Consider the following 25,694-nt stretch of genomic DNA (forward strand, 5'->3'; position numbering starts at 1 on the left):
AAAAAAAATCTAAGAGACAGACAGACAACAGTAGCCTTCAGATCGCAGTGAAGGAGCATTTCGAGCATTTCAAGCATTTCAAGTTAACAGCTGTACAGCTGGCCCAGAGAACAAACCTACTGGGAGAAGGTATTTTAATACAAGGCTATGGTATGATACTCGATATATGGTCAGAAGTCCTCAATATAATATCACTGTTAGAATTCCTAATGTGTTTGTATTCAGAGATTCACCTAACAAAGGGAAAGGTTAGGGCAGACTAGTTTTAAGGTACAGAAAACTAATCCAAAAAAAAAAAAAAAATCAAACATTAAATCCACAGATAAAATGGTGTTTAGGAAAAAAAAATCAAATAAACAGTTCAGCTGTGAACAGTATGTGCAAAATCATAACAATACAAACCCTAAATAGGGGTCTTGCTAAAACTGTGATATAATGAAAGGACAGAGAAGGGTAAGAGGTTTGCAGGTGGTGGGGCGATGGAGAGCCTCATTCTCATCGTCCACGGCAGGAAGTGCATGTACAATACCTCCAGCAGGAAAATCCAGAAATAGCCATATAGGAATGTTATTTGGCGACACGGATGCAAATGCCGAAAGAAGCAGTTAAAGAGTAGAAAGAGTTCTGTTGGGGAAGAGACTTGCTCTTGTTATAACATGTCTTGCAGAACTGTTTGACTGTTTAAACCATGTGCGTGCATAACTTGAATACAATTAAAAATGATATTTAAAAACCAGACAGCACCTATCTGATTTGTACAGATTGCCTATTCATGGTGGTCCTAGGAGGGATGGGTTGCAAGGGGTTAACGTCACAGCCTCAGAACCAGAGGAGACTGGCATCCCCAGTACCAGTCAGAGTCATGCAGCAGAAGACACCACGAAGACAGATGGAAATGAACTTGAACCCTATTTGCTACGAACCAGAGATAAAAGTCCTTTTGATGCCAAAAGCAAAACATTACGCAGCCAAGAACATGCAAATGTTGACTGCGGGAAAAACATAATTCGGGTCTTGTTGTGTGGAGGGTGAGGAAGAGAATGGGAACTCTAGAGGAAGAGATTCCCAGGCGAGGGAGGAGTGGGTAACTGTGCCCCGTGGGACAAACTCACTGGCAAACAGAGGAAGTCTCCTTCCCTACTCAGGGTCTAGCCAAAGGGAAACTCTCCTCCCACCTTGAGAAAAAATTCCCTTTCCTTTAATATGAAAACATGAGAAGTAAAAAGACCACAAGCTGTTTATTAAGCCTTGTGACCAGCTTCCAAAATTTACTGAGGCCATTCCACAATGGCGCCCCAACGTGCTTGGATGATGACACAGGTGGTAAAAAAAAAAGACTCTGGTGATTTGAAAATTATAAATTCAAGGCACTGGAAAATATGAGTTGGTAAATAAGGGAAAATCCAGACTAAATTACCAATTCACACAGAGGGCTTTGTTTTGGATGTAAGAGACAACTGAAAAACTTTCGTTTGTAAAAAGGCCTTCATCCTCCAGTTATAGTTTTCCAAAAGAAAAAAAAAATAGTAGCAAATCCATAAAGATTTGCTAAGAAAGAAGAAGAGTAAAAGGAGGAAGATAGCATATCATAGCCAGAGATATTTCAACAGTGAGTAATAACGCATTAGGTCAAAATGACCATGCATAGCTTGGGAATCTGAAAAAGTCATGTTGGTTGGCGAAGTTTACTAATTCTTTTGCAGGCTGAAAAACAAAGCTCCCACCTGCTAAGATAAGTGTCCATCTAGAGGAATACATAATTCCTGTACAGGAAAATGGCAAGAACATTAATGGAGGTTTGGGAAAATAAGATACTATTTTACCCAAAGGTTCTTTTTCATCTGAAACAACAAACAGTATATATGATTTGTATTTTATCTGAGGACAATGTGGCAGAAATACTAAGAAAATCCTAACAAAAATATGCCTTTACTTTCTTGAGTTTCCATTTGCCAGGTCAAACCTCCCTTGAAGTGGCAAGTGCACAATTAGGGTCTCAAATTTATTCTGTGTTGGGGAATCACAAGTATGACACTGGAGTTAGTCATAATCACTCTTGCACTGACATAAAGAAACAGGCCTATTTCTGACACTCAGGTATGCCTGTAGATTTCTTTCTTTAAGAAGTATGGTAACTGGTTAATACAGCATTTGTTCAACCTGTTAATTTTAATTAAATGATCATTCACATAACCTACATCTCGTTCTGAAGGTCACTAAGGCGCAGCAAGTGAATAAGAACTATCAGGGGTTTTCTAACTATGCACAGAGATTTACGTGTATATTTCAACATTCAAAGATTTACTTGATTAGTTATGAAGACTACTAATTATAAATCTAGGAGTGATTTGAAATCACCAATACAGATCTAAAGTCTCAGGAAGAAACCTGAGTACATGGTCACTCTGAATGCAGTTTGGTCATTTTTTTCCTCTCTTCTTTTTTCACTATTTTTAATCCAATTTTTCTACAAAATTTACAGAGAGGCCAGTCCAATTATTAAATATTCCATTTAGCTAAGCATAACCATAGCTCAGGGGAGAAGGATTCATCCTTTCAGATACCAACAAGTCAGATTAGAAAACACAACTTCTTTGGAGAAAATATCATAAATAAGATGTGCATATTTCATAAAGGATAAAAGATTCTGAATGAAGTTCTGTACTATGTGTCCTACCATAATGTTCAATTTTGATGTTAAGCAAGAAGAAATAGATTTTAATACTAACTTGGCACAGAAGCGCATTAGCTTTGATAGGAAATAGTTTCAAACTGCAGACAGATCTTCAGAAGACAGCCTATCTAAATGACCTTGAAGTGTCCTCAGCAGGCTTTTTTTCTCAGCCCTACAAAACTGCCAACCATATATCTGCAGTCAGCCCCAATATAAGAGTAAAAGAAAAACCGAAGCATAACAAATTGTCAGGAAGCAATTCACTACTATGAAAAGCAAAACAACCCAGGTTGACTCCATTTTTTTTCCCCCAGTCAGCAGTTTGGCACAAAATGGCTCAAATGCTGCTCTAATCCTCTACAGACCTGAGTTATATAAATCTAGATCAACTGACAAATGATATGTAACATATTTCTGGGCAGCTCCCTTTGAGTCCTCCCATAGCCATAAGACGCAGGCACAATCTTGCCCACCTAATGAATGAGAGGCAAACCAGTTCAGCATCAGAGGAAACCTTTCCAGTTCCAAACTAAAGACTGACCGCAAGGGCCAGTTTACTCGTTGAATCGTGTCTGTGGTTGTGCAATACATCCTTGGACCAGCTCCTGGCTCTTGAGCTCAGCTACCGTGAATCAGCGTCACACTAATAAAGATGACTAAGCTGGAGATCCAGGTCTGAGATTAACACGTCCCCTTGGCCGGCAGGCGGGGGCAAACCTTTCTTCACCTCACCGTCAGTCATACATTAAATGTTATCACATTACTAGGAGCAACAATACCTTCACTCTAATTAGGTTTCTGATTCAGTCCTTTTGCAATCATCCACGTCATTTATTTTTTCCAGACGGCTTTAAACAATGAGACAAAGAATACACGCTGGTTGGAACACCTTGTATTGATATCTACTTCCAGATTTCAGCAGGGAACTGTAGTGACGGGCACAGTTTATAAAAGGACTAAATATAAGGAGGTGGTTCAGGTTATATTTAGCTTATGAGGATGTCAAAGATGCAAAAAAAATTGTTTAAAAAGAATAGCAGAAGACAGAAATACTGCACAAAACAACCATTGCTTTGGTTTTTAAAATCATTTTTAATTTTCATTTTTTAGTGGGAATGTAAGGCTTTGTGGCAGGCAGCATTTATAGTTAAATTTAGCCTTACTGCTTACCTAGTGACACTTGCTATCTTTTCTAATACAAATGATCTATTGTATTGAGAGTTCTTTTCTTTCTACACGACCATTCTCACCACTTAAGGGCATTGCAAGAAAAAGTCAGTTGCAGGCACCGCCTCAATGCTGGAGATGCCAAACGCATATGACTTGGCTTATCACTTCAACAATTGAGCATTCCATGACCACTACAGGGCATTACGCTTCATAATCAGCAATGAGGCCTTCAGAAAGACATTTAATCATCCTTTATCTTTACACTGGATTCTTCCTTAAATGTTGTTCAGCCACTCTCCTCAGTGTTGGTCAACATAAAAATTTCACACTGTTTCCTGTTTTAAAAAGCATCCCTGTCAAGTTTTGGCTCAACTATTCTTGAATCCAAGAGGATTTCTACTTAGTTATGCAAAACTGATTAAATATTTTAAAAAATTAAAATTCTTTACACAGAAAGGACGGTAGGATGAACATAACATAAAAAGAAGTCACCCGCACATATAGAAATTGTACCCCTATCATCACACTGGGTATACCACTACTCTCCCCACAACAAAAGACACTTGAAAATATCCTGAGTCTTAAAGATATTTATGGTGGTAAATTTAATTTGACTTCCTAAATTCTAAAAAGGTTAAAACTCTTCAATACCTCTTTCCCTAATTTATTCTTCTCTTAGTTTTACTGTCTTGGCTATGAACATTTTCTTAAAAACACAAAGCAAAAACCAAATGCAGACGCTATGTCAAAAACTGTAAAATTTATCAGTTGCCTTTACAGCCTCACACGAGAGTCAGGTAAACTGAACAGATACAATGCTCTTCATTTTGTAGACAAAGACACAAAGCTCAGACCAATTGAATGACTTGTCCAAAATCAAACACCTAAGAAACCGGCAGTTTTGAGGCTTGAATGCAGAACTTCAGACTTTACAGCCAGAGCTCAGAGACAGGAATTAGTGACGTTAGGCGGAAACAAGGATAATTCTAATCCTTTTCTGTGGGATTAAGAAACCTCAGCTAAAATTGCAGTCGGGAGAGGCCTGTAAGAGGAGCTCTCACACTCTGCCATGCATCATCAATTGCTCTAAACTGGAAGAGCCTACATCTCTTGTGTCTCCAACATAAAGGCAATGCCTGCTTCACTGCCCAGTAGGAAGAAGAAAACTTCTCTACACCCAACCACCCTAGCCTATCAGAGCCTAGCCTATCAGCCCATCAGAGACTGTACCAGCCCAACCAATGACAAGCCTACCTACTTTGGACCCCCAGCCTCCTCCAAGTACTCTTGGGTTATTACAGATCCCCTCATCTGCCCCTTTTCCCTATAATAGCGACTTCCCCTTCTCCTTCTCTGATTTGCCCACGGTCCCCCATAGTTTGCATATCCTGAATTGCAATTCCTCTGGGCTATTCCTGAATAAACTTGCTTTTGCTAATAAAATAACTTGGCTACAGTGTTGTTAAAGTTGACATTCTCTAGTCTTATATTATGGTTAGAACTTTAAACGTGCACCCTCATCCCCGCCACACACACACAAACACACGGCACAACCTACCCCTTTTCCGAGTTTTGAACCGCTGGCCTGTTAGCACTGGCTTCTGATGCTTATTCATAAAATTTCTGAAAACAAAGAAAAAAAGATTATCCAATTCAAATAAATAACTCATATAAACATATATAGTAATAAGCATATGTTCAGCCTCACCCATACTGAATATACTTTAAAAAATGAAAGTATTTTAACTACTGAACTAGCAAAACGCTTAAAGTTTAATAATATCAAGTGTTGAAAAAAGACACAAGAAAAATAACTAACCACAGACATAAACTTTGGTATAGAGGATAAACTCCACGCAATACTTTTGGGAAGCATTTGGTGAACATCTATAAACATTTACATGTGCATAACCTGTGGTTCAGCAATCCCTATTCTACAGCGATACCCACACAAGTATGCAAATATATGCGTGTGTATAAAAGAATTTAGTTGCAACATTGTCGGATGCATAAAAAAAAATGAAAGTTGAACACCCATAAAACCATCTCTGGTTCAGTAAGTTATAATAAGCCATCAAATGGAACTACGAAGCTTTACAAAATAAATTAGATACAAATGTACTACATTTCTGGCCCTGGCTTCCTCTCTGATTATGTTTCCTACACACATCTACCTCTCTTCCCGTCACTTACTGCCCCAACCACACTGCCCTCATGTTATTTCCAAGAATGCTAAGTTCTTCTGGGAAGGCTCTTTCCTAAGCCATTCATGTGGCTTTACTCTCTGCACTCACTCAAATGCCTCCTTTTCAGAGGCCTTTCCTGATCATCCTGACTAATGAGGCTGCACCTCTCTCCCTCCCTCTTTTTCTCTCTCTCTCTCTCCCTCTCCCCTTATCCAGCTGTATTTCTCTCCATAGTCCTTAGCAGCACCTGAATTTTATTATTATCTGTTTGCCACAGTCTATTCCCCCCATAAGAGTGTAACCCCCATGTGGGTAAGGATTTGGTAGGTTTTACTCAATACTTTATCTTTAGCACCTAGAACAATACTGAGTAGAGAATAAGCCTTTAAAAAATAATTGTCAAATAAACTGCTGCACTGATAAGCAAAAATGTTCAAGGCATACTGTTAACGGAAAAAAGCAAGTTGAATGAAGGAGTGTAAAGCATAATTTTTTCGGTTAAAAAGGGGTACATATTAACATTTGCTTTTCCAGGTAAGAAACACTTCAGAAAGATAAGAAATTGTTAGTGGGTTTCTCAGTTGTTTACATCAGAGGATGAGAGTTTGGGTATTTTAAATTCTTCTACTGGATTTCATATATGCTTTAAAATATCATCAATTATCTCTTTAAAAAAGTGAAAAATCTGCTCTACAAGACCTTTTACAAATTGAGAATAGCCTTGTCAGCATAAATATTCTAATCTGAAAGTATGTCTAGATTGCCTAAATTATGAAGACAGAACAATTAAGATAATGTCAAGCAAATTATGACCTTTCAAAGATTTTTAAAACTGATTTGAAACGTCTAGATTTTCTCCATTAATTACCCCATTAAACAATTAAGAAAACTTGCAATAGTCCAGTAAACTACTGAATTATATCTCAAAATTTAAGAGAAATCCTTAAGAATATGAAAAAATTATTATTCAGTGTAAGTGCCAAAAAACTTCCTTCCCACCCCATGAGAGGAGAAACCTCTATCTTCATATGGAAAGCAATCTGTTTATCACTGAAAACTTTAATCACAATTTTTAAAGTGAAGCTCATTAAAAATAAAGTAACAAAGCCAAAAAGTAATTTATTTTATGGTTTAAGTAGAGAGAATTTTTATCAATCCTACAAAGGAAAGTGAACTAACTATATTGTGCTTTGAGATATAATGATGACTAAGCCAGATTCTGTGCCCTCGAGAAGCAGAGCCCAGCAGAAGAATACCAAACATTTAGAGCACGATGTGATAGGTACACAACAGGACACACCCAGACCGAGGCTGAGAGGTGACAGACTGCAGCGTGTGTATGGGGCAGCAGCTACATACTCAAATAGCTACAAATGTAATAAACTTCATGAAATCTCATTTCATTTGACAGATGTTGGAAATAGAGTTTCTAATGCATTATTTATACCCACTGTAAAACTCTTTCATTCAGAATTTTCACCGTTGGCATCCTCAACAGATTCACTCTAGATCAGCAAACATTTCATTGGGGCACAACTAAACGAATACACATGCGCATCGTCTTGTGTTAGCAAAGAAAAATACCTGTTAAAGATTATGGGTCTCGTACGGAGATACAAAACCAAAACTAGAGCCCGAGTAGCCTGGAACTTCTCTGGGAAGCACACACGCAAGGCAGGAGTTACCCTCTGCCAAAGATTTTTCATTTTAGAATTAAAAAATATTTTTAAAGTGTGAGCCCTCTCTAAAAGACTTATTTTAGGGTCTAGAATATAAACACATAGAATTCCCTCATTAACTCTACCTTTACACTTTGTTTCTATTTTCCTGCCAATGGAGAATTACCCCCAAACACAGCTTACCTATGAGAGAATTATTTTATTTAAAAATATCACTTATAAGTGGAATCTTAAAAAAAAATACATATGAACTTATTAACAAAACAAAAACAGAAACAAACTTACGTTGGGGGGAAGGGGGTGGGAAGGGATAAATTGGGAGTTCAAGATTTGCAGATACTATTATATATAAAATAGATAAACAAGTTTATACTGTATAGCACAGGGAACTATATTCAATCTTACAGTAACTTATTATGAAAAAGAATATGAAAACGAATATATGTATATATATGTATGACTGAAACATTATGCTGTACACCAGAAATTGACACATTGTAAACTGACTATACCTTAATTAAAAAAACAATTCTTAGCTCTGTTTATACTTTCTTCAGACCTAAACCCAAAAGTTTATTTCTTCATAGCCCAGTTATGTGGGCTTATTTTACACAACCTCAACATATTTGATGTGGAAAATAACATAAGAACAGGTGAACATGAAAAAAGTATGCAAAGATGTTGATGTACACAACACCAAAAATAAAAACAAACAAACAAACACAGAGACTCACCTACTGGTATTGAAAGACTAAATGAAGATATTCTGTGCACCAAAAGTCTCTACCGTTTAGCTGTTACTATTTAGAGCAGAGGCTTGGCTTCCCTCTAAATTTAGCTCTGGGTGCTACATTATAATCTGCTCCAGTGAGGGTCAGCCTTTATAAGGCACTCACTGGAGCCCTGGCCGAAGAAGAGCAAGGGCACTTTGAATAAGAAACTGTGCTGGCTTAAACCTGGGAAAGGAGCGAAGAAAGAGTAACAAAGACAGTCCTATGAGGCCAGTGCCAAAGGCTTACTTTTACCACATTGCATTACAATTTACAAGTTGAAACCAACTAAGTAAACATCATGATGTTGTGGCTTCCATTCAAAAAACTATAACCCAAACACTCACAGACAAAATAAGCTCCTGTCCCACCAAAATGGAAAAGCTCCTTAGTTCAAAACAGTATTAAAAATAAAATAGTATGTAAAATGGTAAGACAAAATGATTTAAGTATTTCACATGTCATCTAGGAGACTAAACTTCTTGGCTATTTTATGAGATGAAAGAAGACCATAAAGATACTAAAATGATCCAATCAATTAGAAACCAAGTGTTCTATGAATGAAATAAATGTGTTTGAATCAATTTATATTTAAGTCTGAATGGAAAGGTTTAACTGAAAGCTTTTTAGATCTAACGTGTTATGTACATTTCACCCCACTTCACTTTATTAATCTTCTAACTTCCCTCATGCCCTTTTCACATTCCATCCCTTACTGCCAGCCTGACTCTGGGCCCCAGTGTGACGATGGGCCAGCAGCACAGAAGGGTCTCACAGCCACTGTGTGCTGATTCTGCCCCTTGCCCTGCCTACCTTGAGTAGACTGACACCTGCATGCTGTCTTGCCTAGTACTGGTCTTTAATTCTCTCCATTTTGTAAAGTGTCTGATCTATCAGAGAAGCACTTACCTTCTAGTTGCTCCTCCTGGGGGATGACTGTTGACAGGATGATAAGTAGTCTTATAGAAGGCATTTTATACTACTAATTAATGCCATGCACATAATAACTATGCTAGCCAAACAACCTCAACATTATGAGTATGTATACTCTGAACTGGGGTCATAATCTTTTTCTACAAGCAGACAGAAAGAAAGTATTTCAGACTCAGTGAGCCACACAGTTTCTGCTCCAACTCCTCATTTCTGCTGTTATAGCCTGAAAGCAGCCATAGACAATATGTAAATAAGTGGCCATGGCTGTATTCCAATAAAACTTTATTTACAAAACAAATGGTGGGTCAGAATGGACCCCCAAGTTGGAGTTTGCCAACACCCATTCTAGACAGGTGTATCTAACAGAACTGCCTGTGATGGTGGAAATGTTTGTATCTGTACCATCTAACCTAGCTACTAGACATATGTGGCTATTGGGCGCTTGGAGTGTAGCTAGTGTGACTGAGGAACTAAATGCCTAATTTCATTTAATTTTCATTAATTAAAATTGAAATACCCAACATACCGGTGGCTATCATGTTGGGCAACCCAGTTGGAAAGCATTCCTTGTGACCCAACACACCATAGGGAAGAAGACTTCTAATTCTAAGATGATAAAAATTATACGGCAACAATGTTACCCCCAAGTATAAAGTGCGTCATTAAGATACAATAACACCAGCACACAAAACTCAAAATATAATGGAGCCATTTCACCACAACATTCTCAGGAAGGATGTACTCTGTGTTTAGGGACAAGTTTCAAGAATTACCTTTTATTCTATATTCCAAATGGGTGAAATAATTTACCACAAAAAGAACTAAAAACTGCCCATAATTATAAGCTATTCTCCTTTCTATTAAAGCTAAAACTGCAAGACCAAATATCATAAAATCCCGTACAAAAAAGTCATATCCAGGAATCATCTGGGTTGATAACATTGTAGCATCATTCTCTCGAAAGAAAAACAAAACAATCAAATTGCTCTCTGAAAGTTTAAATTATGAACACTCTAAGCAATAAGCTAAATTTATACCTATAATAACACTATACAATTCTGTTGTTCAGAATAACACTAGCTTGTTCAGTGTCCTTATCATGATTCAGTACCAGCCTCTCTGGAATCCAGATCACCCAGCATCTACAAGCTTCATTATATCTCCTAGCAAATTCTATGTAAGCTTTAGTATTTATAATAATTGAAAAAAAAAAGACATTAAAAATATAAAATAACAAATAGCCTACCTATAAAAGAAAAATGTTTCTAATTCAAATATTTCTTTAATACAAAAATATCACTGTTACATTCACATCCCTTTCATTCTTATAATTAATGATATAAAAGAATAAAAAAACTCTCTTTAAAAAGCACAAAATTTAATAATAGTTCTCTCCTCAAACTTTTACAACTATAGTTCCCAGCCAGGGTCATTAATGGTGGAAACTTAAATTGTGCTAAGCAACTACCTTATAAGGAAAGAATGAGCAAAGCCCAAAGGAAGTATATTGTGAAAAAAAGTGCACTTAGAGTTAACTTTGATCACCTAAATCTTCCTTAAGACATAAAGGCATCATGATAAAATTTCATTATAAAATTTACAAAATTGTTTCACTTCTTAATTTATCTGAATAATTAATCTTTCTGAATAATCTATCTGAATACTTAATCTTTCTGAATACTGATTTTTGCTTCCCTTTCAATTAAAAATAGAAATATACCAGAAATTACACTTTAAGTATCAATGTACAACCACTTCATTGAAATGAATTAAGACAATTAATTATATGTCACTTATTTCATCTCAATGAAGTTATTTTCAAAAACTTTCAAGAGGCATAAATTAACTCCTACTTTCACTCTACTTATCACTTCAAGCCATCTACTGAGTGTAATCTCTAAGAAGTCCCTAGGGCAAGCACATTTCCTTCTCTTCGGCTTTCCCCAGATGGAATCTCCCCCGATCCTTCCCTCTCTGACACTGACCAGGCTCACCCAGCTTCCCAGAGGGTCTGATTTTGCTGACATCACTCTCATGTCCCAACGCTTCAGAAAACAGAAACCCACATTCACTTACACACATTGTGGCATACTTTTACTTTCAGAAGACTCATCCTTCAAATATTTTGGACATTTTAATGTCTTAAAATCTCTGTTCTAGATAAGCTAAGACTCGTAGAATTTTTGTCTACAGGACAACAGGATGGCGATAACTGCATATTTACAACATTTCAAGTTTTAAATTTTGGGAATTTAGAAGAAATCATCATTTCTTAAAACAGAGAAATAGTCAAGGATTCAGTATCTAGCTGTGGTTCAAATGTATTTATTAATTTATCGAGTATTTGGGGGGTGCTCGTTACGAGTCAGACATTGTACTACGGCAGAGGTCTCACTCCAGGGTTAATTTTGTTCCCCAAGGGACATCTGGCAATGTCTGGAGATGTTTCTAAATGTCATTCAGGGAAGAGGGGGCAGCTACTGGCATTTAGCAGGTAGAGGCCAGGGATGCTGCTGAACTATCTACAATGCTGGAAGAGAGCCCCTACAACAAAGGGTTAGCTGGTCCAAAATTCCAATAGCGTAAAGGTTGGAAAACCCTGCACTAAAGAGGAAGTAAAGGTAAGCAAAGTCAGAGATGGGCTTTGCTCTCAAGAATTGCAATTGTGCACACAGGTCTAAACATATCAGGGCAGCAACCAGGCAGATGTTTCCTTGAATGACTTGTTTCTGTTTGACAAACAATAATATAATTTTAGAGGAAAAAAAAAATTTATCACCCAGTAGCTCTGGTGGGGGCTGATGACAATGGGAGAGGCTATCTATGTATGAGGGTAGAGAGTGTATGGGAAATCTCTGGACACTTCTCTTAATTTTGCTGTGAAACTAAAACTGCTCTAAAATAATTATGTTAAAAAAAATCAGCAGGGAGGGGTGTCAAATGCCAGAGAGCAAGTTCAGTTGATTAAAGCTAATTGTGTGTCAAATCCAAAACTGATGGGAGTGTTCATGACTATTAAGTACACATGGGAATTTAGAAGAAGATAAGTTATTATGGCAAGGGGGATTGAAGTCTGTTCCTCTCTTCTCAGCATTTTAATCAAGGAGGAGAAGGACACAGAATCTTCTGGAAAAAAATAACACCCTAGATTGGTAACCAGTGGGAGAATTTTGCTTTGGAGCAATTGCTTAAAAAAACATGCTAATGGACCTTCAGGAAGTTCCGAGGTGATGGTGGGCAGGAGTCCAAATGTTTCCTCACTTATGAGTTCTCTCACCCAAGCCACTCCTGCCCTCATCCTCCCAAGAGGGGACCTGCCCAAGCCTGTCCAGCAGATGAAGCTTTATTTGAAGGGTTGCACATACTCACAAAGTTACGTACCATACACAGGCCTATTTCACAATGAGGAGAGCATGAACTGGACAGAAATGTCCAAGCCCAGCCCAGTTTAATGGGACACAGCACACTGATGATATGAGACTGTATTCCTTGGTACACTTTTATAGCAGTGGATTGCACAGGTGAGAGGGGGCGAGAGAGAGAGAGGAAGACTAGCAGAGAATTACAAATTCTCAAGTCTACTTTTTAAAAAGACTTAAACATTTAAAGAATCACTCATTTTTATTAATTTGCCAAACATACATCTAGTACTAGTCAACAGGGATTTGTGGGGACCAGTCAGACAAGATGCATGGTACTCACTTTCCAGCAGATGGAAGTGTGACCCAAGCACTGCACAGAAAAATCCAGCCGTATGAGTTAACAAGAATTCATGGTCTCCAGTGTATTACAGTACGTCAGGTAATAAATTTGAGCTGCAACTGTATTTATTGCTTTAATAATTAAATGTGTGGGTTTTTTTTTTTAAATTTTAACTTATAATTGATATCCCTGAGGCATGCAACACTTTGAAAACCAAGGAACTACCCCCAGACCCTCATCTCACACTCTGATAAGGCTCTCAGATGTCACATCACTCGCCTGAGGTCATGCATTCCATTCTAACCCTAGTGATACAGCAGAAAAGCCGGGACCTTACAAACACGGAACAGTCAGGGTCAGAAGCTCAGCCACTGTCTCCATTCAGTGTACTTTTCTAAAGAGCCAGCCACAGTTGTAGGGTAATTATTTATGTGATTCTTGAAGGCCACTTTTTCATTATCTGCCTCATAGATTTTATGGCTTAGAGTTAGATAGAGTGAAGCATAAATATTAATTTTGCATCTAGTGCAGCTCTTGGACAAACTGAATTAGCACATGTTACCCCCAAAATGCCAAATAGTTCTCTATGGAGTTCTATTAAGGAAAAAAAATTTGTCTTTAGTGAGAAGATTTCACAGAAATCCTGCCTCTTAGGGACATATAAACAGTAGGAAATTTATGGCTCCATGGTTTCTGGTGCTCCAGAAGCCAGTCGTCAAATTGTTTCCCACAGAGGCTCAATCCCAACGTAAACGCCAGCTTCACACTCCTCAACACCAGTGTGACATCCCTTTCTCAGGCCAGCAGTTTCCTCTGTACCATCAGCTTGGGGTTCTCCTTCCTGTTTATAATAAACCCATCCTATTGCCTCGTATACTGAGAAAAACATATGCCACGTTCTTTCTTTTTCTTAGAAATGATCACAAATCCAGGAAGCCGTGGAGGTTAATACAAAAAGCATTAAAGTCCTTTGTGTGAAAATGCAAAAAAGACGACGACAGTACAACATTATACAACTGCTCGCCCCACAGCGGTGTACGAAATATCCTCCATGGTGCTAAGTTAATACTCCTTATTATTACTCACCTGTGCTCAGTGGCTTTCTTGAGATTTACTTAGAAGTCCTCAAAATAACAGTATTTCTAACAATGATTTTTTTTAAAAGTACTCATGTAACATAAAAATAAGTTGAACTATGAAAAGAGAAAACATATTTCTACATTTTCATGGATTTAAGCTATCATTGTTTTGCTAATAGATTATTTCCATAGTTAAGAGAATTAAATATAATAAAACAAAAACCACCAAATGATATATATGAAATTAAAAAAATCAAGAAAGAATAATGAAAGCATTGTGCATTTGACGAAAGAATGGTTCATTCCGGGAGTTACCTAAACCTTTTATTTTCAAAGTTGATATATATCAGAATATTTTTTGGCACTCTTCATTCAACACATGCCAAATCATTCCAGCTGGCATTTAACTGCCCAAAAGATACTTGCTGAAGAGACCTATGGCCCCAGTATAAAGATCAGAGTGAGCTAAAAATGAAAAGTATTCTTGGGTATATTGCTGATTATTGGTAGATTTTTTATTTTTAAAAAATTTAGAAATTATTTAATTATTCTAAATCATCATGTTTTTTCCCTAATAGATATAAAGGAAAAGTGCTGTGGAAACTCCTAATGACAACCACAATCTTGCATTAAAATGATTCACATCAAACCCATTACTAAATCCCTGAGTTGCACCTCTCAGGTTTAACTGTTTCAACAATGCCTTTATTCCATTCATCAATAAAAGTAGGAAAAAAAAAAAATCTGAACAGTCCAACTGGGAAAAAAGTCAAACTGAGAGAATAAGAAGTCCTAAAATTCCTTTAAGGCACTGTATAGATAAAAACAGGTTCCATAGATCAGATATACAGACACATTTTACTTGCAAAATACACTTCACAAAGAATATCCTACTCATTTTATTTTTTAGATGTTTTTGCTATTTATATCCTAGCTATTCTGGATGATTTCAAATCACTTTATATTCAAGGGCAAAATATCCTAGTAAGTATATGATCTTCTCTTCCACTATTTCTTTTCATGTCCATTATTAACTTTCCTGCTGCCACTAATTCCAAAGATACTGGTTTATAATTTTTAATCTAGTCTAAAACATGTGATGTCCCATTTTATAAATTACTGGAGAGCAAAAACAATCCAAGTGTGCTTTAAAATAAAATCTCCCACTTCTATGATTTTAAAAAGTTAACATATTGAAGAAAATATGCCTTTGAATGAAATAATTTCTGGTTCTAGCAGGGTTGGCCATAAAATTATAGCCAATATTTATTTTGTGTTTATGTTACAATATTTTATGGAGTTGTTTTCTTGGGAGTTGTTCTCCCTGATAGGTTCTCCATTTTCTGGCTCGCCTGCCCAAATTCACCAGTTCTTCCAGGCTCTGTTCAATATCTCACTTTCTCCAGTCCTCCCACTGAGCTCCACCCATTCTGGAATCTACAGGGGTGACTATACTGCTCTGACTGGGGCCTGGAGAAGGCGGTGTGGAGGAGGGGCTGAGCTAAGAAGGATTTGAGTAAAATGTGATCTGCGCAAATGGGTGGAGGAGGGCATTCTAGGAGCAGGAAGCAGGGCGGGTGGGGACAGGAGTAACAACAAACACAAAGCTCTAATTTGAACAGAGCTAAAAGAATGCAAGAGCCAGACAGCCACCTGAACAGGCAAAGGGAAGTTCTCAAAGGGGTCTAAAGCAGGGGCTGACAGGGAAGGGCTTTAAGATGGTTACTTTAGTCCTATTGTTTCAGGGACTGGCCGGTCTCCAGGAGGACAGTGTAAGCCTCTTGAGGACAAAGATCATGTCTTATCCTTTGTGACTCACTGAAAATGAATCACACCAAGATCTATCTTATTAATAAAAAAAAAATGTTAATCCTGAAATATAATTATTGGAATTGTATCTTTTATGGAAGCCTGTCTTTAAAAATAATTCTCTTCCAAAATGTAGGAAGATGGGGCTGCGGGCAAATACTGCTGTCTATACAATCTTACTTTAAAATGATTTATGAACTAGGCCTCTGATTGTGCTTTTCGTATATTTCTAGACTGTAAAAACAGGTAGAATTGGCTGTAAAGAAAACAATTAGTTTCTAATATAACATTTTAAAGTTCACAGGGTATCCTCCAAGATCCTCAAAGTCACCCTGTAAGTTTGGTTAGCATCCCTGTTTTATATATGGAGAAAGTGAAAGCAAGAGGGATTGCCTTGGGAAAGGCATCTCATTGCAGAGGCTGGAGCCTTGGTTTTCCCACTCGTACTCTCAGGGCTATAGCTGCGCTTGGCTGTCTCCCAGGGCCCATCCATAATCATTTCCTACCAGGCCAGAAGAGGCTACTTAATGGAACTGCTTTACTCCACAATCAAGAGACCAGGAAGAGATTTTACTCAGAGGCTGATGAATGTAGTTTTCAAGGCTGCTTTGTCCGCTGGGTCTTTCTAACACAGTCCCACAATAGATAACCAAATAACCAGAGATAAATACACCCATTTTCTAGCTTAAACGCATTTATTGGGAAGGCGAATGCTACCTTTTCCCTTCTGATGCAGAAATAGCTTTCTATTTTTAATTACTGGAACAGTTTTATTATACTCAGAGATAAGCAGCACCAGCCTAGTGTTTGAAATTCCACAGTGACAGAGCTAAGATAAATATATGATTTGAAGTTGGATATATGCTAATGTGTCCTTCAACATTACCTGGATTGGCTACACTGTCCTTAGATATCGTGAAGACTTGGCTTTGAAGCCTAATTAAATATTCTTTGAAAACTCTTTCAACAAAGTCTGGGAAGACATGACATAAATGATATTTTAACAATTCCATGGTGGCATCTGGAAACATTAACATTAATAAGTCCAAAACATAATAAAAGAAACTCAAACATCAAGAAATACAAGTTACAAGGTTTCAAGAATCCAGAAAGTCGATATCAAAATACGCGTTTAGTTAAGCAAACACCAGGGGAGGACCTTGCAGGCACAAGGAGGACCTTGCAGGTCTCCTGCATGGAGATACTTATCCTAACTCTGCGGCTACTGCTCATAACAGTACCAAAGTCCTCCTTTTTTGGAAATGCCTCCTGACTTTGTTTATGAGGCATAGAAGAAAATTAGTATCTCCACTTCATTTGTATCTTGATTTTCTCAGTTAAATTAAATATATTTGTTCAGACTTGTCTGCAAATTACTTTGTCAGTTTTCAAAAAAGATGAAGACTGGCTGCCAGTATGATATTCATTAGCCTATGACACAAGCACTGAGATATGCCACCTACCTTTTAGTTCTGTGAAGAAGTTAAAATGTGATGTGAACAGTTTTTGGAAATGGACTGTTCACAAAACAGTCCTCTGTAGATTTCAGTGTAACTCTTTTGACAATTAAATGGATAATTGCATTAGCTAAACTCCAAGTACAGAGAGAGAGCATTTGTACTCATACTGCTTTCTTATGTTTTTGTTGTTGTTTAAAGCAGAACAACAATTTCTTACGGGCTATAATATTTTCAAACTTTTTTAAAAAAAAGTTTCATTATAGAAAATTTCAAATATACCCAAAAGCAGAGAGAACGGTCTAATGAAGTCAACGTACTCATTGCCGGGCTTTAATCATTAATAACACAGTCAACTTTATCTCATTAATAGTCTTACTCAGGCCCTGATCCCCAATGTCACAAAGTTATACTGAAACAAATCTTAGATGTCATATCATTCCCTCTATAAATATTTCAGTATATATCTCTAAAAGGGATCTTTTAAAAATATAACAATACTATTTTCAGAACTAAAAATAAAATTCCTTAATCTCATCAAATATCTGCTCAGTAAAGAAATGTACCTAAGAAAGTCAAATGTCAAGGAAAAACATTACCCTCAAAGATACAACACTCAAAAATTAGCTGTTCCCCTGCAATAAAAAGTAAAGAGCATTCTCTTCAAGCAGCGAGCTGAAGGTCGGGGGCTTTAATGGGGGAATCAAGGAATGGTTTGCAAAACATGTGCATGTGAACAGTTTTTTTTTTGGTTGATAGTATTCATCAGAATGTCAGGCAGCTTGAGACTGAAAACATTTAAAGACCTTCTGCCCTTGGTTATGGTTGTGTGTGCTTAGTGCCACATCACCTCCCATTGCCAGGAAGGATTAGTCAAGAAGGGAAACAAATCCACCTAAAATAACTTAGAGATCAAACTGAACTCAACTCAGCATGTACTGCGCCTGCATTAGATGTGAGACACTGAGTTACAACCTTGAGAAGCAAAGGTAAATTAGTCCTTATTAATTTACAATCTAGAAAGAGAGGGGATCAAGTCGATTAATCACAACTAAACTAGAATGTCATGTAAAGGGCAACTGCTTTAGGATATTTTCATGGGGATCTGGATGAAGAAGCAAAGCTGTAAATTGAGGGATGTAGTGGGTGGGGACCAGAGCACATAAGAAGATAGGAGAAAATGAGAGGATGTTAGCAATTGTACCAGCAACTCCTGAGGAAGGGTTTTTCTTATCATCCTTGCTGAGGGACATGAATAAATGCGTTTACTCTGTATTTTCCTCCCTGGATGGGGTGGGAGGGGGGAATCAGGAAAGCTAGAGAGAAGAGGTAACATGGGTATCTCGACAGTTGGGCAGTTCATCAGATCTGGGAAGGAGAGAAAGATTCAGTAAAGAGGGAAGGGAGGTCATTCCAGGAAGAGAAAAGCAGGAACCAAGGGTTGGAAATTACTGGCATGTTAGGGAACCAGCCGTGTGGTGACCTTAAAGCAGAGTGTGTGGGAGGAGCTGGCTGACTGGAAACACCGGAAACACTGGGACCAGAAGCTGGAGCCTTCTAGGCCAGACCAGAGTCTCTATTCTGTGGCTGGTGGACAGCCATTGACATGTTTTCAGTGAATCAGTCCCGTCTTTACAAAGTAAGTCTCACCCTTAGGTATCCGGATGATGGGCGCTCAGTGTTTATTGAACTGGTGGTGTCTTGAACAAGCTGGATGGGGTGATGAGAGGGAAGCAGGCTACTTAGGAATGAATCCATTGCCACGGGCCAGGAGAGGTCTAGGGTGTTTGCAGCAGAAAAAGAGATGAGGGGGATACCTATAAGAACTTCAGACGTCATAGAAATCATTATTTTTAAAAAGGTGAAGAAATAAGCAGAGGAGAGACTAACGCATCATATAAATGCTATTGCACAGTGTGGAAGTGTGTTAGTATGCTCCCATTTCTGCTACAAAAAAAAAAGTAGACATACACTTATAAGCCATAAACACATACAACTTCTTAGGAAGAGTATGAGAAAAATTGACACCACTGGTGGTAAGGCATGAAGAAGAAACTGGGGAAAGAGGTAGGAGTCTTCTGTACCTTTGGTATGCTGAACCACGTGAATGTATTACCTATTAGCTAAGTAATATAAAATATCCCCCTCACTCACCCTCCCACATAGATAGAGAATACTGAAAAGAGAAAAGGTTTTGGAGACAGATCTAGGTTCCATTTCTGGCCCTGACACTTCCTATACGGCTGTGGGCAAATTAACTTCTTTTTGCTTGTCCTCTGATTTTCAGAAATAGAGGTAATATTGGCTAATTCCTGGGTCACTATAACAATGATTAAACTAATCCTATACAAACCATCTGGTAGAATATCTGGCACAGACTAAATACTCAATCAGTAGAAGCTATTTTACTATCAAAAAACTTCTTTGATGTTAATGTATTTTTAGTACCAAAAAAGTTCCCTGATCTACTCTAAGTTCTGCTTACTAGCTAATCTTACTCCTACATTAAATATTAACACTGTACAAAATGATTAATGTAATCCATCTGATGAACACTACCCATTACGTTATCTGTTTCTAGAAGTTTAAACTTAACATATTATTTACCTGCCCTTCCATGTAGATGTTAGTTTTTTTTTTTACTTTAAAAGTCATTGGCTCTAGATTTACTGGTCACTCTTTTCAGAGGACTAAATACCAAACAGGAGCCATAAGGCACCAAGAAAATAGATAAACTGCTATCCTCGAGGAACTGACAACCTTGGTGAGACAAACAGGTGTGACCTTCAAGTAACCATGGCCCCAATTTGGCACAAGAGATGGAAATACTGGCAATGAAGTACCCAATTCTGTAACATCCACAGTAAGATGTTAAGTCACACAGTGAGGGAAAGGTTACTCTACAAGCATTTTCATAGGTTTGTGGGTTTCTTCTTCATGATAAGATGTATTCAATCAGTTGTAATTGTGGCAATAACACCATTCTAAGTGTTACAAAAGATGGGTCACTCAAAAGCCTTACTACTTGTTTGAACAGTCACATCATTATGAAAGCATCACCAAACAAAAGTTTCTTTGTTAATACACTGAAACGAGTAATTTCAAACCATTTTCATGTGAGATGTTCAGGCTCAAATCTGCCCCAGCCTGCAAAGATAAAGCCTTAGACAAGAACAGCTGGGATTTGGGGAAATTTGTTTGTTAAAGGCAGGAAATAATAATGATCATCTTTCAGGGTTTCAAGTGTGTTGGTGAATGCTTCCAAAGAATGAAGGTGTAAGACCAGAGGAAAATACATTTCACTTCATATAGGGCACTGGGGGGAGAAAGGGGGGGAGGATGATTAACAAAAACATCTACATAATTATTTAAGTATTTCTCTTTGAAGGTCTTGGGAGAAACATCAATAGTAGTCTACTGGTAGTCTATAGAGAAACAACAGTAAAAGGTAAACAGGAACGTCTAAAGAAGCTCTCATTGATGCAGTAAATATGTTACGGATGGGCACCCTGGAGGAATGACTGACTTCATATTAGCAAGCAAGTTTCCTGTTTCTGAGCCACAGAAGGGTGCCCACTAGTATTTACCCTCTAGCTTCCTACGGTGGAAGCTTGAGGCTACATATTACAGTTGAATGAAGGTTGGATTAAGTGGCTAATCTAAGGCTATATATAGACAGCAACATCAATTTAATCTCCGCTCCTCCCCCTCCCCTCCCTATTTCCATAAATCTCAAGATCTGAGTTACAAAGAGACTGGGAACTCCAGCAGAACGAAGAGGCCCTTCCTCGCCACCTCTCCGGGCCCCCCCACCCCGGCCCGCGGTCTCTCTTAAACGAAGTATTAATGCAAGTGTAAATTGATTCCAAACATCCTTAACAGGCACCACAGGGCGATCAGATCCAGTTTTCTCCTACAGCTTCTACAGAGGCCAGAGGAGATGACAAGTAGTGTGTGTGATTTGGCGGGGTTGGGGGGTGGGAAGAGAACTACCTTCTCCCGAGACAACTCTCATCATGCCTTCACCTCGCTCTCAATGGGGAGTTCTCCTCTCCACCTCACGTCCAAAGCCTCAACCCTGGCTTCCCCGGGAGCTGCATCTGGCGGTGCCACGCATGAGCCGATGTGCACCGCCACTTCCCACCGCGTGGCCGGCTCCTGCTCGCTCTCGGTCTCCCGGGGCGGCCAAATGTGGCGAGTGGCGGGTCTCCACTCCGGGGCACTGATAAGCACTATGTGTGAGGGTAACGGGGTGGAGGGGAGTCTTCCCCACCGAGAGGCAGGAAGCCGCCCCAGCAGGCACATGCTTCCTCCCGGGCACGCTCGGGTCGGGGGGAAGCGCCCGGTAGGGCTCTGGCCCGGGTTGTCGAAGGCTTCTCGGCTCCCCTCTTCCCTACCTGAGTTGCTTCTCACCTGTCCGAGGAGGTAGCGGCGACGCGCGAGACGGGACTGCGGCGATTCCGGCAGCAGCGGTGGCAGCGGCGGCAGCGGTGGCGGCAGACAATGGAGGAGTGAAGGACAGACACATTGACATCGACACACGGAGCTCGGCGCAGCTCCGCCTCCCACGCCGCCCCGCCTCTCGGCCCGCCCCCAGCCTGGGCCGCTCCATTCCTGGGGAAATGAAAGGGGGTGTATAGCGAGACCCAGGGACTTCTGCACTCCCTAAGCAGGAACTGCCGAACACGGAACTTCCAGACCCAAAATATAATAATTCAGTGCCCCTAAATATCTGAACCGGAAAGGAGACGGTGGAAAACATGTAAGAGGCATTTAACCACCCCCCACTCAGATTTTCTCCACTTGGTTGTTCCTTCCCAGGCCGCTCCAATGGGAGCGTCTCGCTGCCGTCTTTTGCAGCTCCTCCTCCCAGTCGGGCCAATGATGCGCAGGGGGCGGAGACTACCGCTCGGCCTGCACAGACCGCCTGCTCGGCTCGCCCGAGCTCGCCTGCTGCTCGCCAGCCCGCGGGAGGGAGGCGAGAATTCGAAAGCTTCCGCGGTTGGCTACTCAGTGTCCTGGTCTCAAGTTGCCTAACATTGTGGTTGGCGTTCCTAATACGGACACATCGTTTCTTTTTAATACTTCCAAAGAAACAGAATAGCTTCAAGCTGGCGGGAGCTATGGTTCACATAAAGAAAGGCGAGCTGAGCCAGGAAGAAAAGGAGCTTCTGGAAGTCATCGCAAAAGGTGTGGGTGCTGGGCTGCGGCGGGGGCGCTGCCAGCCTGGCCCGAGAGGGGAAGGGGGGGCGTGGCGGAGCTCGGGCGGCGCCCCAGGCCCGGCTGACCCTTGCTGGCGATTCTGCGAGGTTGGCACTCTGACTGGGAAACAACGCTTCTCCCTTTGGTCTGGGGTCGTTTGCGGGGGGCGGAGAGGTGGGGAGGGAGGGGCTCTGTTGGGACAGGAGCGGAGGCTGCAGACGTTCGTCTACTAAATCAGCTTTTGGAAGGGTGCACATTTCCAGGCACCACCTCAGATGATACTGAGCGAGCCGGGCTGTGGGCCTCAGGATGTTCATCCTTCAACCATCCGAAGGTGATCTTGAGTACAGTCTGTCTTGACGATAGTGGCCTGAGAGTTTCAAATTCTTAGACGGGTGTCTAAAGGGCCGTTTCGACTTCCGGAAGCCGAAAGATCTGGAGCCCTCCTGGCTGTCCCCGCCCCCGCTTGGGGGGTGGAGAGAGCTCCTAAGGAGAAGGGTTCTTTATAAGGGCACAGAACTAGGTCTGTACTTTGCTGCATTGAGGGTTCTGCGTCCAGGGCCGTCCTGGCTTCCTTTCAGAAGCCCCCGGCTGACCAAGAACTCTCAGAAAAGCCGAGAGCTTGCGGAGGCGCCCACACAGCTAGGCGCACTTCGCAGGGGTTCGATCTTTTGATCGCGCTCTTCCGCGCTTCCCCTTCCATTTCCCCAACTGAAGTCCCACTTCCGCCGCTCCAGGTCGTAGGGTGGCCCCAGGGACGAGCCAGAAGCCATGTTTCCCCCTCAGTCCCCGAGCGGACGTCCCAGAAGGGTTCCCTACTAAGGTCCCGTTACCTGGCAGGTGACAACAGCGTGACAACGTGGCTTCTGCACCGTCACCACGCGATGGAGATGAGCGTGGGAATTGCGGGCATTGTTAATGCGGTTGTTTTAAGCTCAAGCATGAGCTTGCCCTCCAAATGCCGAGAGCAACATAGAGGCTTCCCAGTTTCCAGTGTTCTTTATTTCTGAGTAGTCAGGCTCAGATCCGGACCCCCAGAGAGTAAGGCAAAGTTATCCTTCATACTGACAAGAAAAGTCTATACGTAAAGGAGAGAAAAAGCGAATTTAAACTCAACAGGTGCTGACCCCATCTGACTCAACAGTTTTAAATCAGTCACAGCAGTGTATTTGTCATGATAAAGAGTTCTTTGCCTAGAACTGTGGGACTTGGAGTTGGTGTAAATTGTTTGTTCTGCACGGTTTTCACTGACCTGTTTGGCACTGCAGTCTTTGTTCTGCCTGTCTCTGGTTAATTTCTCCATGCCTTTGGTGGCTCTGGGATTCAACTCAGCAACCATGTGAGTCTCAGCTCTGTGCCAGGTACCGTGCTGGGCAAAAAAGGAGAGAAAGGATCAACTTACAATCCACCATGCATGCAAATTCTGTTTTTAAGCTGTCCAGAGCTATCACTTTCTCTCAAAAGTGTAAACAAGTGAGCAGTCTTATAAAGTGTGTCCCTTCTCTGAAAGGGGCAGGTGGAGTGGAGGAGTCTGTGGTTATATTCTTAGGTGTCCACCAGTTTTTATTTTTAAAGATTAAATAAAGGAATCAATAGGAATCTAGCCTGGTTAGTGCTGTGATTTTTCTGGGCCCAAATTGTGTATCAAGTTGCATAGACACTGTGTTTCACCAATTTAATCAGTCCAGCTGATGAGAAAAGACGTGAGATAGACTTAATATGTGATACGTTCTTGTCAGGTGAAGGGCTGTGGGACATCACCATACTCTTAAAGAAAAGTAGTGGGAGATAAGAGAAAATATCAACCATAGCCATCCTTTACTGAATGTTGTTATGAGTCTGGCATAAGTCTTAACACTTTGCATGTATTGATGCATTTAATCTTGATGAGCCAGGAATTATTTTTAAGCTCCAGCATTATGAGCGATAGCATAGGATGGTGGTTAACCTTGCAGGTCTGATTTAGAGTCCTACTTCAGTCATTTGCTGGTGATGTTATGTCACCTTGGGCAAATTACTGTTTCTGAGCTTCAGGTTGTCTACCTGAAAAATGGTACCCACCTCACAACATTGATACGAAAATAAAATGAGCTAGTGTATGTTAAGTGTTTAAGATATTATTTCTGTTGGCTGTTTTTGCAAATATGGCAGTTCCTATAGACATGAAATGGAGGAACTAAGAAGTTAAGTAACTTGCCCAGTGGAACACAGGTATGAGTGGCCCAGCAAAGATACCATATGGCCATTATTACTAGAAATACGCTGGCCTTGAAAACAAACTAAACAAAACAAAACAAAAATGAAAAAAATGAAACCAGCACCATAGCATCCATACCACATCATACTCACTTTGAGGGGCAATTTAATTTTAGCAAAACATTATCATCTGTCAAGTTAAACTGCAAATGTTATTGATGTTGTAGTTTTGTGTGCATTTAATATGTAAAATAATTTTTGGTTTATACCTGAAGAAAGCTCATAAACAAAATTTATATTTGTACTCATAAGAAGCATTTTTTTAAGGCGGTGGGTAGAGTTCTTAAATTTTTTTCCCCCTTTGGTTCATTTCTCAATTTTGAGAAGGACTGGATTAGTCAGTACTAGTACCTGGAACTAACAATAAATTTTCAGCCAAGTGTGACCTGTCATCTTGGCCAATCTGAAATAAACTCAGCAAAATTTTGAGTGTCTCTTTTCTGCCAGTCACTGCTCTCCAGAAGTTAAGCAGATTATAAGTGGATCTTAACAGTCCAGAGAATACCACATGCTACTGGACACTTTTAGAATAATTTCTTCTTCTTAGTGGATTCACATGCTAGATATTCTACAGATTGTTTATTTGTTAGAATGCCAAGAAGACGTTCCAGATGAAACTGAAAAGCTGTTTCCCACAAATCCATTTAAATCACAGTCAATAACAGCATTCATTTGACAACATTTCGGAAGAGAGATGTAATCACTGAAGCACTTTTAACTGGCTTATATTACTTGTAGATCTACCCTTTCTTTTAAGTCCTGATATCTTTTTCATTA

General features: G+C 39.8%; 2 protein-coding genes across 3 annotated transcripts in view; one reads left to right on the forward strand and one right to left on the reverse strand.

Moving 5' to 3' along the window:
* Positions 1-22,025, reverse strand: part of BZW2 (basic leucine zipper and W2 domains 2) — a 51,060-nt gene extending 29,035 nt beyond the window's left edge. Inside the window, exons 1-2 of one of the 2 annotated variants that reach the window (XM_031455001.2) lie at positions 21,873-22,025; positions 5,403-5,467 (exon numbers count right to left, since the gene is read on the reverse strand). In XM_031455001.2, coding sequence (XP_031310861.1) covers positions 5,403-5,460 — 58 coding nt within the window. In that variant the 5' untranslated portion in view covers positions 5,461-5,467; positions 21,873-22,025. Of the gene's footprint in view, positions 1-5,402; positions 5,468-21,856 lie in introns of both variants that reach the window. The other variant, XM_031454998.2, reaches the window with a different exon arrangement.
* A 343-nt stretch (positions 22,026-22,368) lies between these two features.
* ANKMY2 (ankyrin repeat and MYND domain containing 2) overlaps positions 22,369-25,694 on the forward strand; it is a 33,234-nt gene continuing 29,908 nt past the window's right edge. The window contains exon 1 of the mRNA XM_010984640.3: positions 22,369-22,649. Within this exon, the coding sequence (XP_010982942.1) occupies positions 22,583-22,649 (67 nt within the window). The 5' untranslated portion in view covers positions 22,369-22,582. The remainder of the gene's footprint in view (positions 22,650-25,694) is intronic.

The sequence above is a fragment of the Camelus dromedarius genome, chromosome 7 (assembly GCF_036321535.1).
Source record: "Camelus dromedarius isolate mCamDro1 chromosome 7, mCamDro1.pat, whole genome shotgun sequence".
Classification (NCBI taxonomy): domain Eukaryota; kingdom Metazoa; phylum Chordata; class Mammalia; order Artiodactyla; family Camelidae; genus Camelus; species Camelus dromedarius.